Below are 14075 nucleotides of genomic sequence, written 5' to 3'. Positions count from 1 at the left end.
AAGCTATAGCACGGATATTGGACGGCAAGGGGCCTCGTCAATCGGGGTTCTTCGGGATTCCGCCATGGTGCCCTTCATCCCCTGTCGCTTCTCTGCGTCTTCGGCAATGCTCCTTTCGACGGTGCTTGGCCCCCATCCTCCTCGCAATTCCGCTTAGTCGATCTCTGGACTACCTGAATACGGCCGTGGTCGACTCATAGGCGTTGCAGGAGAAGTGGTAGTGATTGGGATTACCGTGTAAATCGCAGGCCCGGTAGTTGGTCTCTTGTTATCCGCGCTCTTTGCCGTCCTGGCTCCGCATCGCCTTTTTCTTTCGCTTGTCGATGACTTCCACATATTCTTCCAGGGAGCTAGGCCGTTGGATATAGACAGGCGGGTTCCCGGACTTCTCTTGCTCCTGGCCATAGTCGTTCAGTGCTGATACAGATCAAAATTATTCTTCAGCGGGTGGACATGAATGTATCTGTGGTATTGGTCTCGGATGAACTTCCAGTAATGAGCGCCATGGGGTCACACGACGGGGGTGAATCCCTGTGGTCGCGAAACTTTGAGGATTTTCGGCCGCCTGGACTTGGGCGCGTCAGCAGGAGACCACTCCAACTTTGTTACCAGCTTTTCAACCACCGGCATGGATGGATGTGGCTCTGTCTTGCAATCTTCTGCTGTATGTCCGCAGTTTTTGACTTTGGAGCAGGACAGGCAGGCAGATTAGCACTCTTAGTAGATAGACACGCGGAGACTTTTGTACCCTTCTTTGACTGTCCTTGCACTAGAGTTGTAGTGACTGTGCTTGCTATCTTCAGAGTCAGGGCTTCTGCAGGAGGTTCCATGAGTGGCAGAAGAGGGATATTAGGCCGCTATTGTCTATGGGCATCATGATGGACATAGCTGGTGAACCCAAGTGGAGACACTTCTCCCCACATGTGCCTTTGGCGGACTGTATACACATCCTGCAAGAATTTGGCAAGGAGAAATTCCCCTGGGAGATCAGCGCGGTCCCATAACTCAGTTGGTTAGAGTGTGATGCTAATAACGTCAAAGTCGAGGGTTCGACCCCCTCTGGGACCACTTCTTTTTGGACCTCGTGTCCTCACCCCTTGCCTCTTTCTCGGTCACTGAGTGTCGAAAACCTGGCTTGACTGTGTGCATCCAAGGCCCCTCTTTTTTTGCTTACAAGCAGCTGGGAAACAGTTTCAGGTGGTCGACATGGTAACGACCTCTGACAAATCCAGTAACCAGATCTTCCAGGATCGCAGACCGATAACGAGCTGTCACTCCGAGGATCTTGTCCGATCCCAGTTCCACCGAGGTTCGAATTTATCGCGTTTTTCTGTTGTCCTCGCGTGGCGTCCCACAACAGGGGGAGGACTTTGGGGAAACTAACGAACGGGCTGAGGCTCACTTGCTGCACAGAGGTGTAGGAGGGAGGACGTACGGGGCGGAAGACGCCTGCCAAGGGGCTAAGCCGGGGAGCCATTTCTGCTTGGCTCAACCTTCTATCTCAATGGGAAGATTCTCTGCAAATATTTACGCCTCGATGCCGGTGGGTATCACCCCGTCGTTCACGGTGTGTCAGACCCCAAGGTGGACCACGGCGAGGTATATGACGGACTGCTGACGCAAAGCAATGGGGATATACGGTCGTTGTCCTTCCCGGTCAGGGGTGTGTTTTGCAAGAGGGACTAGTCAAAGATGATGGTAGTAACTTTGTACGCTGGGGAAACAATGGAACACCTACTTCTGTGACGGTAATAGGCCCCTCCCGGACAATGAATGGGGAGCAGGAAACCAAAAACCTCAGGTTGATCAAGTGCATGGCACAATTCCCCAAGCGCAGCCTTATCCACTTTAGCAAGAGAAGTACGTGAGGTACGTTGGCTAGACCGTGAAGTTTTTGCTGTCGACAAGGCCCGGAAGCCCGCTCCACATCCATAGGCTGCTGCGGCAAAGTCGGCTTCCATATCCGTGAGGTGTGATCCAATGCGAAAACACCCGATGGTAAAAGCTCCCGTGGGATCGATTGCGTGGAATATTTCGCTGCCCACAGTCTCCCATATTGGAAATATAGTGTGTCGCTTGGAATCCATGGATCTTGGGCGGCTGCTGGAACCGTGGATCCACGATCTCAACGGAAACACTGAGGAACCCTTTCAGATCTACTTCTCCTCTTTTATCAGGGCGGCCGGGCATTTTTCTCGGTCTATCCAGGAAGTGCATTGTTGCTTCTCTTGCCGTTGTAGTTGAGGAAAAGCTCTTTCCAATGCGCTGCAAACTCAGCACCTAGCTTGACACCAGTAAGTAGTAGATTGACAGAATTGAGTTGATGCTTGGCTCCGTTGCTTGGAGTCGAGAACATGACATAGGCGTCTTGGTAATGCATTGATCCACCCCCTCTCGGAGGCGTTGCTTCGCTTCCAAGGTTGGCGAGCCTCGAACTATCTGAGATGTCGTCCAGCACGGAAAACGAATTGCGGCCAAAATAGCTTGATCCGCAGCCTTCAAGCTCTGTCCGTTCACACTCAACTCGTTTCCAAATAAAACGGCAGATTGAGCTGTCAAGTTACCAAGCTTTCTGCTGGCATGCGCAAGACAAGCGGGCCCGATTGACGGCCCTCGAATGTTCGGGCACCCTAGCCCTAGCACATCGAGTGGTGCAGGTCCCATCTCGAGGGACATTCGCCATTCGCAACATCCGCAGCAGCCATCGTTTTTCAGGGATCCGTAGAATCGGTCCGATCTGGGGTGGGATGCATTTACGGTGCCTGTTTCTGCTGTTCCTCCAACTTCCAATCCACGGGCTAGCGAGGAAGAAAACAATGGACGCACGCGACCAATGTATGGGGTTCGTATACTAGGATAGGACACTCGGGGGTTGGTTGCCTGTGAACCCAGATTGGCGGAAGTTTATTCCAGCGCCTCTTGACACATAGCGAAGGAAGTGCAATAATGAAGTTTTCTTTGCATTATCGTTGAGCATGCGATAATGTCGACCATCGGCTGTAAGGAAGGAGATCGGCGATCATAGCGAGCAGCGCCCGTAGCATGGGAAAGACAATGCTCCCTGGCCCTGCGGCTCCCAAAGTATATAATAACGTTAGGATTAGGTGGCCTTGGAGTGCTCCATTAGCGATCACCAGAAGTGTGACATAAGTATTGAGTCACGATCGGAGATAATAGAATGTGTAAGTTCCAATCCTTAATCACCAGGCGCTAGAACTGTCAGGTCCATTCCGCGGCCGTCCATTCTTCTCGTCCAGGCACTAGGCTGACGAAGCGGGAGAACTTGTCAGTAACAGTAAGAAGTATCGTTCCAAGTGAGAGCTACAATGAAGTCAATGCAGATGATCTCAAATGGAATTGTCGCGACAACTTGTTGTAATTGGGGTGCTCTAGCAGATCTCTTGCTGGAATCCGTGCTGTATAGCCGTTTTGACTGAGAATACTGGTTAACTTTGAATATCTTTGATCGCGTTAGTATTGAGGGGTGTCTGGGATATCATAGTCTTTCCCGTGTGCTCGCACCCGATGTTTAAGGTTCTCTACTTTTTGACTTGAGGATAACGTACGTCGTATCTGCGTAGCGAAAGTTGCCCCCCGGCGCCCGGTGTATCTCTTGCCGCGCGCCATAGCCGCTCAAGAGACTCCATTTGGCCAACTGTGGAAGATTGAACCGCGGCATAACGCTGCCGTGTTGACATCTTCACAAAAAGTAAAGCAGACCTGCGCTTGGTATTGTTGAAAGTAGACATCCACATGACTTGGTTCTCGTCGTCCACTCCCCAATGATATGGATATCCCAAACCCATGGTGAAGACGTATTCCCGGTCGAGCATCCACTGGCACCGCATCGGCTTCGCCACACAACCCGGAGACAAGATACTGCTGGTACCTCATCTTTGCAGTTGGCCTTCACGAAAGCCCCATGCAAATTGGGAGCTGCATCGTGTCCTGTTGAGTGTCACAGGGACAATCTCCGAATCAAACCCTAATCTCAACAACCTTATTTCGCAAGCCCACAGTCGCAAGAGCGTGCTCAGATGACTTTTGGAAACTGTCCGTCCGGGTTCTGAGTATCCGGCACGCGGTTGAGGTCAGTTAAAGTCAAATCCATTCTCCTCGAACAAAGTGCGCCAGATTGACTCGGTGAAAAGGGTAGCAGAACGAGCGAGCGCCGCTGAAATGGTGCAGAGGGACAAGGAGCAACGGACTATACGACGTCATAGTGCCCTGGAAGAACGCAGTTGTAGCTATAGCAACCTGGGCCGCGGCCACGGCAGGTTCTGCGTGTAAAACGCGTTGCAGAGCCACCGCAGAGGGCGCAGCGGGTGAAACCAGCTACAAAACGTCAGCCAAACCTGAAAAAGTGGATAGGGAGAGGAATAACTTAAGGCGCTGTTCGCCACGACCGAGCTGGCGGTACCGAACTGACGAGGGAGCAGCGCACGCCCGCGCGGCAACATCGGTGACACGCCGCTTGATAACCCAGAGCATAGTGTGCCGTATGCCGCCAGGTTACTAGGGCTCTTATCGAAGGGCGTCCTGCTCAGCATCCAACATTCTGGCCGTCCTGGTATGTTCCTCATTGCTAGAGAACCTCTTGCATAACCACGCTCTTCATGACTTTCGTCACGCAAGACCCGGGACCATGCCAGACAAATGAGCAGCGGGAACATCAAAAAGGCGGCAGTCAGAGCATCAGAAACGGACGGGTGAGAGGTTGATAAATCTCCTCGCATCAGAGTAAGGCAGCCCAGACTCGTACTCTCTAGTACCCAGTCAACCAAGGAACTCCGGATATGCAGCCAGAACTGGAACTCCTGTCGAATGCGTAAGATTTGATTAGGACTCTCAGGACAAGGAATTGCTCCATTGTCATCTTTGATGCGTAACGAGTATCTCTGCGCCCATACGATAGCCTTCTGAGCTCATCGGTGATAGAGACAGTGCAGCCAGTGACGACGGGAACGCCAATACATTGCCACCAAATACGGTCGAATTTGGTCTATTGCGGACGTGCCGCGAAAGTCACGATTAGTATAATCTGACCTTCATTTCAGGGTTGAGACGGGCATGGCATTTACCTCCTGAACCAGGACGACCATCCCACTCGGGACTTGGCAGGCCTCTGGACAAAGTCGATACAGAGCCAAAGACAACAGAAAGTGATTTGTCGGTCGTCGAGGTAACCTGGCTTTGGCGAGTTCTTGAGCCTGAGACTCGAGGGATTGGATCTATATATACCATCTGTTAGATACTGCCGTAAAGTTCCACAATACAGCCATGTACTTACCACCTGCAGGAGTGTCTTTTTTTTGGCGTGGAGGGAGAGGATTCACGTTGATGAGCAGAGTTGCCCCCAGCACCGATGGATCCCCACGGAACACGTTGTACGGTCCATACGCGTCCAAGCCTATGTAAGGTTTGGAGTCTGACGTGGGATTGCTGAAGTAGCGGCAGACCAGAGCCGACACATGACGCTAGCTGGTATACGAGATCAGCTCAGCGTGAGTTGCTATCCCCACCGTTGTGCAGGACAAGCTTTTTCTGATTTTCTTTGATCGCGTGTGTTGTTTTGGCTTTTCCCACGATTGCGTCTTGGAGCAGTGCGTGCTTCCTGTCCTTAGCAAGTGCCTGGATCGCGTCAGGCAATTTTGGAAGATCATTCCTGATGAACGTTTTGAGCAAACTGCCCAAGCCGCCGAGTGCTTCTAGACCTCATTTATGCTGTCAACCAAATGCGCGCCGGCATTCAGTGAGCGGCGCACGTTCTCGACAGCAAGGATTACACTCTCTCCGGGACGGGGTACCCAGAGTCTGTGAGAGTCAGCGATCAGGGGCATGGTGTGCTTTCATTTCTGACGCCGCGACGATTCACGATTCCGAACAAGAACTTAGCGATGGTACATAACGAAGAGGCCTGTGGCGCGGTTCTGACTTAGGACCTCTCGGAGTTCATATGCAAGAATGGCCCCCTTGTAGACCGGGAGCCAGATTTGATTGAAAGCTTTCATCGCAGCAGTTGGTCCGTTTGGAATGAATTACCAAGGTAGAGAATTCTCACACCGGCCCGGGTCTGCGGACAACAAAGCTCGGACGCGGACACCCGCGGCTCCATTACAGAGAGCCAGCCCACAGTATCTATTCCGATGTATATGTCCAAGTCGGCAGGCGGCGTCGTGAGGACGTCGAGTTTGTCCAATGTAGCAGTAAGACCTAGAAACCTTGGAAGAGAAGACGCTTTCTGTGCGGTAGTTGTATTATCGAGTAGGGGTATGAGCTTCTGTGGATCCTTCTTTTCCTGTTTCTCCCCTTGGTGTGCGCGATGAGCATATTCCGGGGGTAAACAGCACATTAGCGACCAAAAAACAAGCTCCCGCAAATGGCTATCTTCATTAAGAAGCCTGTTGAATCCGTTGTGGAATGTTTCAGGTAACATCGTATCGGGATGGTCGAATTTGCCAAAGTCGGGGTTGGCGTAAGATATCAAATACTGAGGAGCCTAAACACTGGATATTGCGAGTCACATGTAACCAAGAAGCCGGTGCGGTAAACTGTAGCGTCGCCATCTAAAGTTAAGAGAAGGTTTCGCGTGGCTGACGTTGCCTTGGTGACCTTGAGGAGCATATCATGGCCTTGCTTTTGGTCAAATCCCGCAAATAGGGACTGTCTGCACGTTTATAAGATACCGTTGTAGCAGACGGAGTGAGCAATCGGAAGGTTGCGGAGCATAAACAAGGGACAGAGATGCGATGGATGGTACGTACAGTTCACTGGCACAAGCACTCGCTGTTTTCCGGCGTCAAACCCCCGAGGCGAGCACAATGTTGATAGACATGATAGACATTGTCAGTTGCACGCACCGTAGACCGGAGCGGAGCCCCGCGGTGCTGAGAGCGGAGCGGCACCGGCCGCACGGGAATTCCCCTGTCGAGGAGAGGAGACGAGGAAATCAAAAGTATTTTAGATAGATATGCCCCTTAGATAGGCCCAAGAAAAAATTAAGGTAACCCAGCTCACGAGGGTTGCACCACGCCCTCGTATATCCAAAAAAGCCCCCAGGCTGCCCACGGTTTTCTGAACAGCGCAGCCCCGCGAAAAAGCAGCGGTGGCACGCTCTCTCGAAAGACGAAACCCGCTTGGGCGGCCGGCCCCGACGCTGGGTGGCGGGGGACTCGGATCTCTATGTTTGAGGGCATCTGCTGCACTGTCAGCAATCTGTGCGAACTTGAGGGCCTCAGCAGCGTCAGTTCGATACCGGAAGTCTTGTGCTGTGTCAGGGGGTGATACATGCGTGCAGCCGAAACAAAACAGCCGAGAGTTGTACGTTATGGGGAGAGTCCGGGGTGAGAAGACTTGTCGTTTGCCAGCTCTATGCAGTAGCCGTATACGCGGTTCATGCCAGGATCCTGGCAAGATTGTCAAGGAAATTAATAAGGAAAGCAAGAGCCAACTCTGTCATAGGGGGACAGGTTGGGAAGGGAACATACCATGTCCAGGCAGCGTGGTAACTCAAAGAAGACAAGAATAGTTGAAACTCGGCTGTGTATGGAAGGCATCTTGATAGAAGTAAGAACTCCGAGAAGAACTTGGGAGACTCGGTATGTCTTTCTCTCGGAAGTCATTTGGTGAGCAACAAGAGAGAAATATCATAGGCCGTGCGTCCAGGAGGGCCGTTCAAGAATGTTAATGATGGGATACGATGTGAGAGGTTGACAGTGGGAGAGAGGTATTACGTCTCTCAGTTACAAACAATTTGTACCCCTTGCGCCCTGGCATTTGTTGCGATTGTGCTGGCCGGTTTGGAGGACCGTCCGAGGATGGAAGATAGACGCACTTATTGGGTGAACCGATACTCTCGTAAGGAAGGAGTATATATGAGAGTGCAGCGAGGACGGGATTTATACAACTGGGATATATGAAGAAGAGGAAGAGAAGACGGCGACGGTGGGGGGTAGACAGTTTATATAGACAGAGACCGGATTCTGGAAGGTTGTATGAGAGGGAGGCCATGAAGGAGGTGGTGAAGGTGCCCGTTTGTCAGGGTTGTTTGCTTATCTGCTTGATTCATTGTGGGTGGCAAGTGCTTTTGGGGTATTCACTTTTAAGATTCACAGAAGGGTTATTCACTGGATGACACTATGCGGGCCTTCGCCACGGTCAAATTAGGGCTAATTTTGCTGGTCGACGGCGCTGGTAGACCCCAACATCCGCGAAATATTTGAAGTCTGGCAGTTATCTAACTTCGAATTTCCCGTCTCCGTATCCCAGAGGAAATCATTGCCTTAACTCTCCCCATCCTTCCAGGGATATACTAAATCCCCACAGATCAGCGTAAGCCAACAGACGAGCAAAGTGTTCATCACTGCATACGACGCCCAACGAATACAAGCATTGGCCTGGCCCAACCTGACCCATCTTAGCTCCACCCGACTCTCAAAGGTCAACGGAAGTGTCAGCGTCCGTTTGTCAGTGCAGACGTGGTGGACGTGTATCCCTGTCAGCCCAGCAGGAGCAGGTCAACTACGCTTTTCAGCCCTTGCAAACGGCCATCCCCGTCTGCCATGAGAATATCTGTAGGCAGTCATGGAATCCACAATTACACCTACACTGCACCCGCACCGAATGCAATGCTCGTTTGTATACAAGGCCCGGCCAAGCAAGGACTGGCGTATGCTGCGTAGTCGCGGAACAACTCACCTCAGACTCAAACGCGCAGGCTCGACTTATCGGACTTTATGCAGTCAACATGTAAGAGTCTTCATCGTTTTCTTGGCGAGGAAGTATCCTCCCATGATAACCCCGTGCGGCGCCCCGACACACCACGTAGACAATTCAGGACGTGTAAGATATATCTCAAGAATAGCTTCCCTCTTGTAAACACCACGGCACGGTCTATTTCGATGGGTCTATTTGGACTAACTCTACTCTACACCTCTACAACCCGCTCAAGACAGTGCCATCTACCACGTAATCTCCTTCCCATAAACACTCTCGCCCTCCTCAGGCCCCGGAATAAGCCGCCTCAACGCAACCCCATAATCCCCCGCATTCGGCGTCCTCAAAAGCGTATGAACATGAAACTTCCTCGGCTCCTCGTTCTCCAAAAACACCCCAGAATGGTGATCAAACTCCACAAGGACAACGGGACTCTGAATACGGAAGTAAAACGCATCGTCGTCGCCGAACCCGCCGATCCAGGAGAAATACATCTCGGATTCGTACTGCTGGATTTGTTTGAGTTTGAGGGTCCTAGCTGTGGCGGGGAGGTACAGGAGGTATTGCTCCAGGATCCCGTAGAGGAGATCCCGGTGGTGACCCTGGGTTGGGAATGAGGAGACGGGGATACCCTCCGGGGGAACGACGCGGTTGTCGCGGTACGCGCCGCACAGGTGGCGCTGGTCGTCGCGGTTCCACCGGCCCGCGGGCATGGCGGGGTCTTTTAGGTCCCTGTATGTCTGGGCTTGTGCCTGTTGCGCGGGCGGGAGGGACTGCATGAGTTGGAGGGCGAGCGATTCCTCGACGTGCAGGATGCGGGTTCCCGCGTAGGGACCTGAGTCGATCTCGTTGGGCTCCGCGCCTGTGAACCACGGCGACGCGACGATCTGCGTGCGGTACAGGAAGATGTTCAGGCAGAGGTGGTGGCCGTAGAAGGAGAAGCCCCAGGGCGCTGTGGTGGAGGGGTGGCCGAAGAGGACGAAGTTGTAGGAGAACTCGTTCATGATGCGCGGGGAGTGCACGAGCTCGCCGAGGTAGTGGTTTATGCGCATTGCACTGAGGGCCTTGGCGTAGCCCTCTGGGGAGAGGGTTGATTGGAGGATGGAGAGGATTGCGGTGCGGATTTGGGGGGAGACTTCGTCGAGGCGGAGGCCCTTGTTTGAGAGGAGGAATTCGGGGTTTGACCAGGTGCGCCATTCAGGGGAGTCAATGTGGTAGGTTAGGGTTGATTTCTGGGGAGGGGTGAGCAGGGACAGGAGGTGGGTTGCTGCGTTGACGATTTCGGTGATGGGGATTTGTTCGTCTTGTAGCTCGAAGAGGTTTGGGCGGATGGTTCCTAACAGAACAGATTAGTTTGGAACTTGGTATTGGCTGACGAGGAATACCATCGGTTGTCACGCCTTTGAACGGCTCCTGGAAGAGCTCCCGCCAGTGCGTGTATAGGGCGTGCAGCCATGGGGGATTGCGGCTGGTTAGGAAGGCGTCTGCGTATTCGTGCGCATCCTGGTTGCGCATCGCCTGGAAGCGGGGGAGGCTTAAATCTGGAAGATACTGACGGAACGACATGCTGACTTGGAATGCGGTGGAATGTCTGAATCTTCAGTCTTAGAGTCAGTCTTATAGTCGGCATCTCCAGTCTGAGCATCCCCACACCCCACTGTGGGGCGGCAAATGGATTATCCAAGAGGTGATTTGGATCAACCTTCAGAAGAGACTTAATGTATCGTTGCGCACATTGAAGGGCGTCATCGGTATCCTCACTACGGGTTGTCATAGTTCGAATCTCTTTATTGTGAACCTGCTTTATGTATGCAACCAAGCTATTATGATATGGGGTATCCAACATCGCAAACATCAGATAAATACTACTGAGATAGTCAAATCAAGATTGCCTCTCAATCTCACCATCCGTCCACTCCCAAAGCGCCCTCGCCATCGCCTCATCCGCCTCAAACCGCGACACCCCCCTCGCCCCAATCGGGACATAATACCCTCCATTAACAAGCTCCTCCTTCGGCACACTCGCCGCCCAAATCTGATTCAGCGCTCCAGACTGTACACCCCGGAAGAAGAGCTTCGACATAACCGCGAACGCAAGACCACCAAGGAAGCTCGCGTCCCGCGAATGTTGGTATAGATCGCTGGCAACCGTCCCCGGGTGCAGCGAGACGGACAGAATCTCCGGGTACCGACGCGCCAGTTCCGCGGCGAAGAGGATGTTCGCTGCCTTGGACGCGCCGTACCGCGTCGGCCAGCCGTGCTTCATGAGTTCCGGCGTGGAAATCATTGTCTCGTAGGGCGGTGCCGTACTATTTGAGAGCGAGCTGACTGTGACGACTCGGGCGTCGGCAGTCGCGCGGAGAGTGGGGAGGAGGAGCTGGGTGAGGAGAAAGTGGCCGATGTGGTTTGTGCCGAAGTGGATTTCGTATCCGTCTGCCGTGAGGGATGGCGGGTTCCCCATTGTCCCGGCGTTGAGGATGAGGATGTCGAGGTGGTCGCTCTCGGACTGGAATTGTTTGGCCGCGGCGCGGACGGAGGCGAACGACGCGAGGTTGAGGGGGATGTGGCGGATGTCGACGGGGCTGGGGAGGGACTCCGTTATCGAGGCGATGGCATTTTGGGCTTTCGATTCGGTTCGTGCGGCGAGGTAGATGCGGGACGGGCGGTGTTTTGCGAGCTGAAGGATGGTTTCTTTGCCGAGGCCGGTGTTTCCTGGTTGAAAAATCGTTAGCGTGCGGGGTGTGCGACGGGATTATTCGCAACTAACCTCCTGTGACGAAGATGACTTTTCCCGATAGATCAGGGACATCGCGTTCTGGGTTGAAGGACGAGCCCAGGAGGCCTGCTGTGGCCTCGTGGAGCGTGGGACCGGCGCTGTGGTGGAAGTCGACGGGGTGTTGGATCGCGTGGGAGAGCAGGCTGCCCAGGCCGAGGATGTCCTGGAAGGACCGGATGGGCGAGGCCATACCAAGATCAAATTCAAGCGAAGAATAATGATAATAATGATGATCTCGACGGCCTCTCAGGGGAGAGGAGACATCCTGAGGGAGAAGCCAAGCTTCAGCTGTCGATTCCAGGTTCGACGGTGGAAATCAACTCCGCACCACAAGTCCGAATTTATGAATTCACCACTCCGTTGAAAAGGGTCAACCCTTCTAGGAAGCGCTAATTCAAGAGAATATTCTCGTTGATATATTATTCAGTTAGGCTATGCTGCAGTGGAAAGCTATGCCAGTCCCGCTTCCAATCCCCCGTCTTCGGAGGCCAGATGCGATTCACAACGTGCATAAACCCAGCCGGTTCATTCCATCCAGTCTTCTTCTCCCTTCGGATCCGCTTCTGTGCTCCGACCTCTCGCACCACAATCTCACTACCATCAGGACTGTCGCTATACGCCGAATTCCGCGAACACTCCCACTGCCGCCTCATGCACAGAGCAGCCATGACTAACGTTGGCTCCAGGTCGAGCCCCAGGTCCAGCCTCAGCGTTTCCACGCCAAACGGCCGGGTGATCAGACTGAAGATCTCACGCGCCAGCTGCGCGTCAACGGCCATGTTGATGAAGATATTGCGAAGTCTATCATCAGGGCTCATGCGCAGCGGGCGCGTATTTGCGGCATGATGCACATCTAGTTGTAGAGAGAGCCTTCTCAGACTCGGAATCCGCCCGAGCGCTCGGTAGATTTCCTGCTCTTCGGCGTCGCCCATGCTCCGCTTCACCTGGAGCCGTAGGTCGCGTAGATTGGGACAATATTCGCCGATCTCTTTTATCCTCGAGGGTGTGAGGATGAATTGCGTTTGTTGGTAGTTCTCGGACGGATACAGGGAGAGTTTGTGCACTGAACTCCCATGGTGATCGAGAACACCTTCGAATGTCTTGATAGAAAACGGACCGGTGAGATGGAGAGCTTCGAGAGGTGGAACGCTTTCCAGAAACGCGGCTGTGGCTGCGTCCAGGCCATGGAGATGAGTTGGATTCCCGTAAATCCATACCTCGAGTGCTACGCTCTTCAGCGACGAGAAGTCGTATTGCGCAGCTCGTGCGAGTACTTCCGTCTTGACTCTCCAGAGTTGAAGGCAGCGCAGGCACGAGAAGAGCACCGTTTTCCCCCAGGCTTCGAAGCGAATTAAGGTGGCTGGATCGAGGCTCAGCGTTTCAATCTCGCCGCGCCCTCTGTCGTGCTCTAGTTTATCTCTGATGTACACTTTCCCTGCCGAATTTTCAGGCATTACTCTGTACTTGAACCCAGGGCCACTGTCGACGATGTGAACGTGCTTCAAGTTCGGGGCCAGCCCCCTGGCCATCGCTTGGACAGCTGTCTCGTTATACTCCCGGTGCACATCATCGTAGGCGACCGGGACAACAACAGTACTCAAGGATGGCGACGTCGCAAGTGTGTAGTCATATTGATCAATCCAGCCATCCTCGTTGTCACTGTCTTCGTCCTCACTGCTTTCGCGGGCCTCACCGGCTTCGTCATCGTCCTCTTCAAAGTCCAGCAACCGCGGGGGGCCAAACGCCATAACATGCAGCCGACACCGCGGAAGATCCCTATGCAGAGACCTCAAGAGCGACTCCGGAACCCGCCTCTCACACGCAAACACCAAATCCCTGAGCCCCGTCAACTTCCGCAAAAAGCGCGCCGTAGACCTCCAAGCCCTCTCGCTCATCTCCTCCGCCACCCCAAGCTGATAAAACGGACCCCGGAGAATGGAGTCATAGTAACCCCCCAACCTCGTCAACTCATCCTCCTCACGCTCCGCGCCCGCGTCAAGGTCCTCAAGCAGGTCCTCGCAAACCGAGATCCCCTCCTTCTCTTCATGCTGCGAGCGAATGCGCCCGGAGATCGTCAGGCGACGGACTTCAGCAAACGCATTCCGCGACCGAAGGAGTGCACTCCATTTTGCGATGTCAGTCTCGAGACCCTCGCGCGTTTTCACGGCGATGTGGATCTCGCGGAAGGCGACCTTTGACGCGGCGTGACAGCGTTTGTTGGCGAGGGAGAAGGCGTGCAGGCTGGCTTTGTTTGCGGGCGCGGTGAGATGCTCGCTGATTTGGCTGAGGATCTCGGGTGGGAGCGAGGAGAATGCTGCCATGCTCGGCCTGCAACTTGGCGTTGGCAATGCGGGAGATGGATGTGGATGTGGTTTGTTGACGGGGCGTGATGTGATGTCCGCGCTAAGCCTTACAGGAGTTGGGAGTGGAGTTGTGGATCAACATCAACGCTTGGACGCTGCCCGGATTGCTGTGCGGGGATGACGCCATCCAGACGTCGTTGCCGAAGTATAGAGGAACTATATAGGATCTATATCCCCGGCTGACCGGGACTGACAAGATTTAACAATACGAGTCTCAGTGT

General features: G+C 53.6%; 5 protein-coding genes and 1 non-coding gene across 6 annotated transcripts; 2 read left to right on the top strand and 4 right to left on the bottom strand.

The window, feature by feature from the left end:
- Nucleotides 1–326: 326 nt before the first annotated feature.
- Nucleotides 327–975, top strand: BJX67DRAFT_121420 (uncharacterized protein). The gene has a single exon (XM_071024443.1). The coding sequence runs from the start codon at nucleotides 454–456 to the stop codon at nucleotides 877–879; it is 426 nt and encodes a 141-aa protein (XP_070885654.1). The 5' UTR covers nucleotides 327–453; the 3' UTR covers nucleotides 880–975.
- Nucleotides 976–994: 19 nt separating this feature from the next.
- On the top strand, nucleotides 995–1068 carry BJX67DRAFT_t58. The gene has a single exon. It is a non-coding gene; the product is annotated as a tRNA-Ile (tRNA).
- Nucleotides 1069–1477: 409 nt separating this feature from the next.
- BJX67DRAFT_121418 (uncharacterized protein) lies at nucleotides 1478–2183 on the bottom strand. The gene is made up of 2 exons (XM_071024442.1): nucleotides 1739–2183; nucleotides 1478–1682 (listed from the first exon to the last, which is right to left on the bottom strand). Exons 1-2 carry the CDS (start codon nucleotides 2085–2087, stop codon nucleotides 1573–1575), a joined length of 459 nt encoding a protein of 152 aa, XP_070885653.1. The 5' UTR covers nucleotides 2088–2183; the 3' UTR covers nucleotides 1478–1572.
- A 1017-nt stretch (nucleotides 2184–3200) lies between these two features.
- Nucleotides 3201–3806, bottom strand: BJX67DRAFT_381610 (uncharacterized protein; the record flags this gene model as incomplete). Its single annotated transcript, XM_071033045.1, has 3 exons — nucleotides 3201–3260; nucleotides 3326–3460; nucleotides 3567–3806. 3 exons carry the CDS (start codon nucleotides 3804–3806, stop codon nucleotides 3201–3203), a joined length of 435 nt encoding a protein of 144 aa, XP_070885652.1.
- Nucleotides 3807–8960: 5154 nt separating this feature from the next.
- BJX67DRAFT_388438 (uncharacterized protein) lies at nucleotides 8961–11681 on the bottom strand (the record flags this gene model as incomplete). The annotated part of the gene is made up of 4 exons (XM_071034369.1): nucleotides 8961–10051; nucleotides 10101–10282; nucleotides 10671–11427; nucleotides 11483–11681. 4 exons carry the CDS (start codon nucleotides 11679–11681, stop codon nucleotides 8961–8963), a joined length of 2229 nt encoding a protein of 742 aa, XP_070885651.1.
- Nucleotides 11682–11900: 219 nt separating this feature from the next.
- BJX67DRAFT_354537 (uncharacterized protein) lies at nucleotides 11901–13837 on the bottom strand. Its single transcript, XM_071029230.1, has one exon. The coding sequence runs from the start codon at nucleotides 13810–13812 to the stop codon at nucleotides 11911–11913; it is 1902 nt and encodes a 633-aa protein (XP_070885650.1). The 5' UTR covers nucleotides 13813–13837; the 3' UTR covers nucleotides 11901–11910.
- Nucleotides 13838–14075: the final 238 nt, after the last annotated feature.

This window comes from Aspergillus lucknowensis, assembly GCF_044049455.1.
Source record: "Aspergillus lucknowensis strain CBS 449.75 chromosome Unknown BJX67scaffold_23, whole genome shotgun sequence".
NCBI classification, from domain to species: Eukaryota; Fungi; Ascomycota; class Eurotiomycetes; order Eurotiales; family Aspergillaceae; genus Aspergillus; species Aspergillus lucknowensis.
Note: the sequence above shows the minus strand (reverse complement) of the source record. Positions and strands in the feature narration are given on the sequence as shown.

Bases quoted from the DNA above. Each gene is read 5' to 3' on its own strand.
- BJX67DRAFT_121420 (XM_071024443.1), top strand. From the start codon at position 454: ATGAATGTATCTGTGGTATTGGTCTCGGATGAACTTCCAGTAATGAGC.
- BJX67DRAFT_121418 (XM_071024442.1), bottom strand. From the start codon at position 2,087: ATGGATTCCAAGCGACACACTATATTTCCAATATGGGAGACTGTGGGC. The intron at 1,683-1,738 runs GTAGGTGTTCCA...ATCTTTGACTAG, and splicing joins GGCCTATTACCGTCACAGAA to TCCCTCTTGCAAAACACACC.
- BJX67DRAFT_354537 (XM_071029230.1), bottom strand. From the start codon at position 13,812: ATGGCAGCATTCTCCTCGCTCCCACCCGAGATCCTCAGCCAAATCAGC.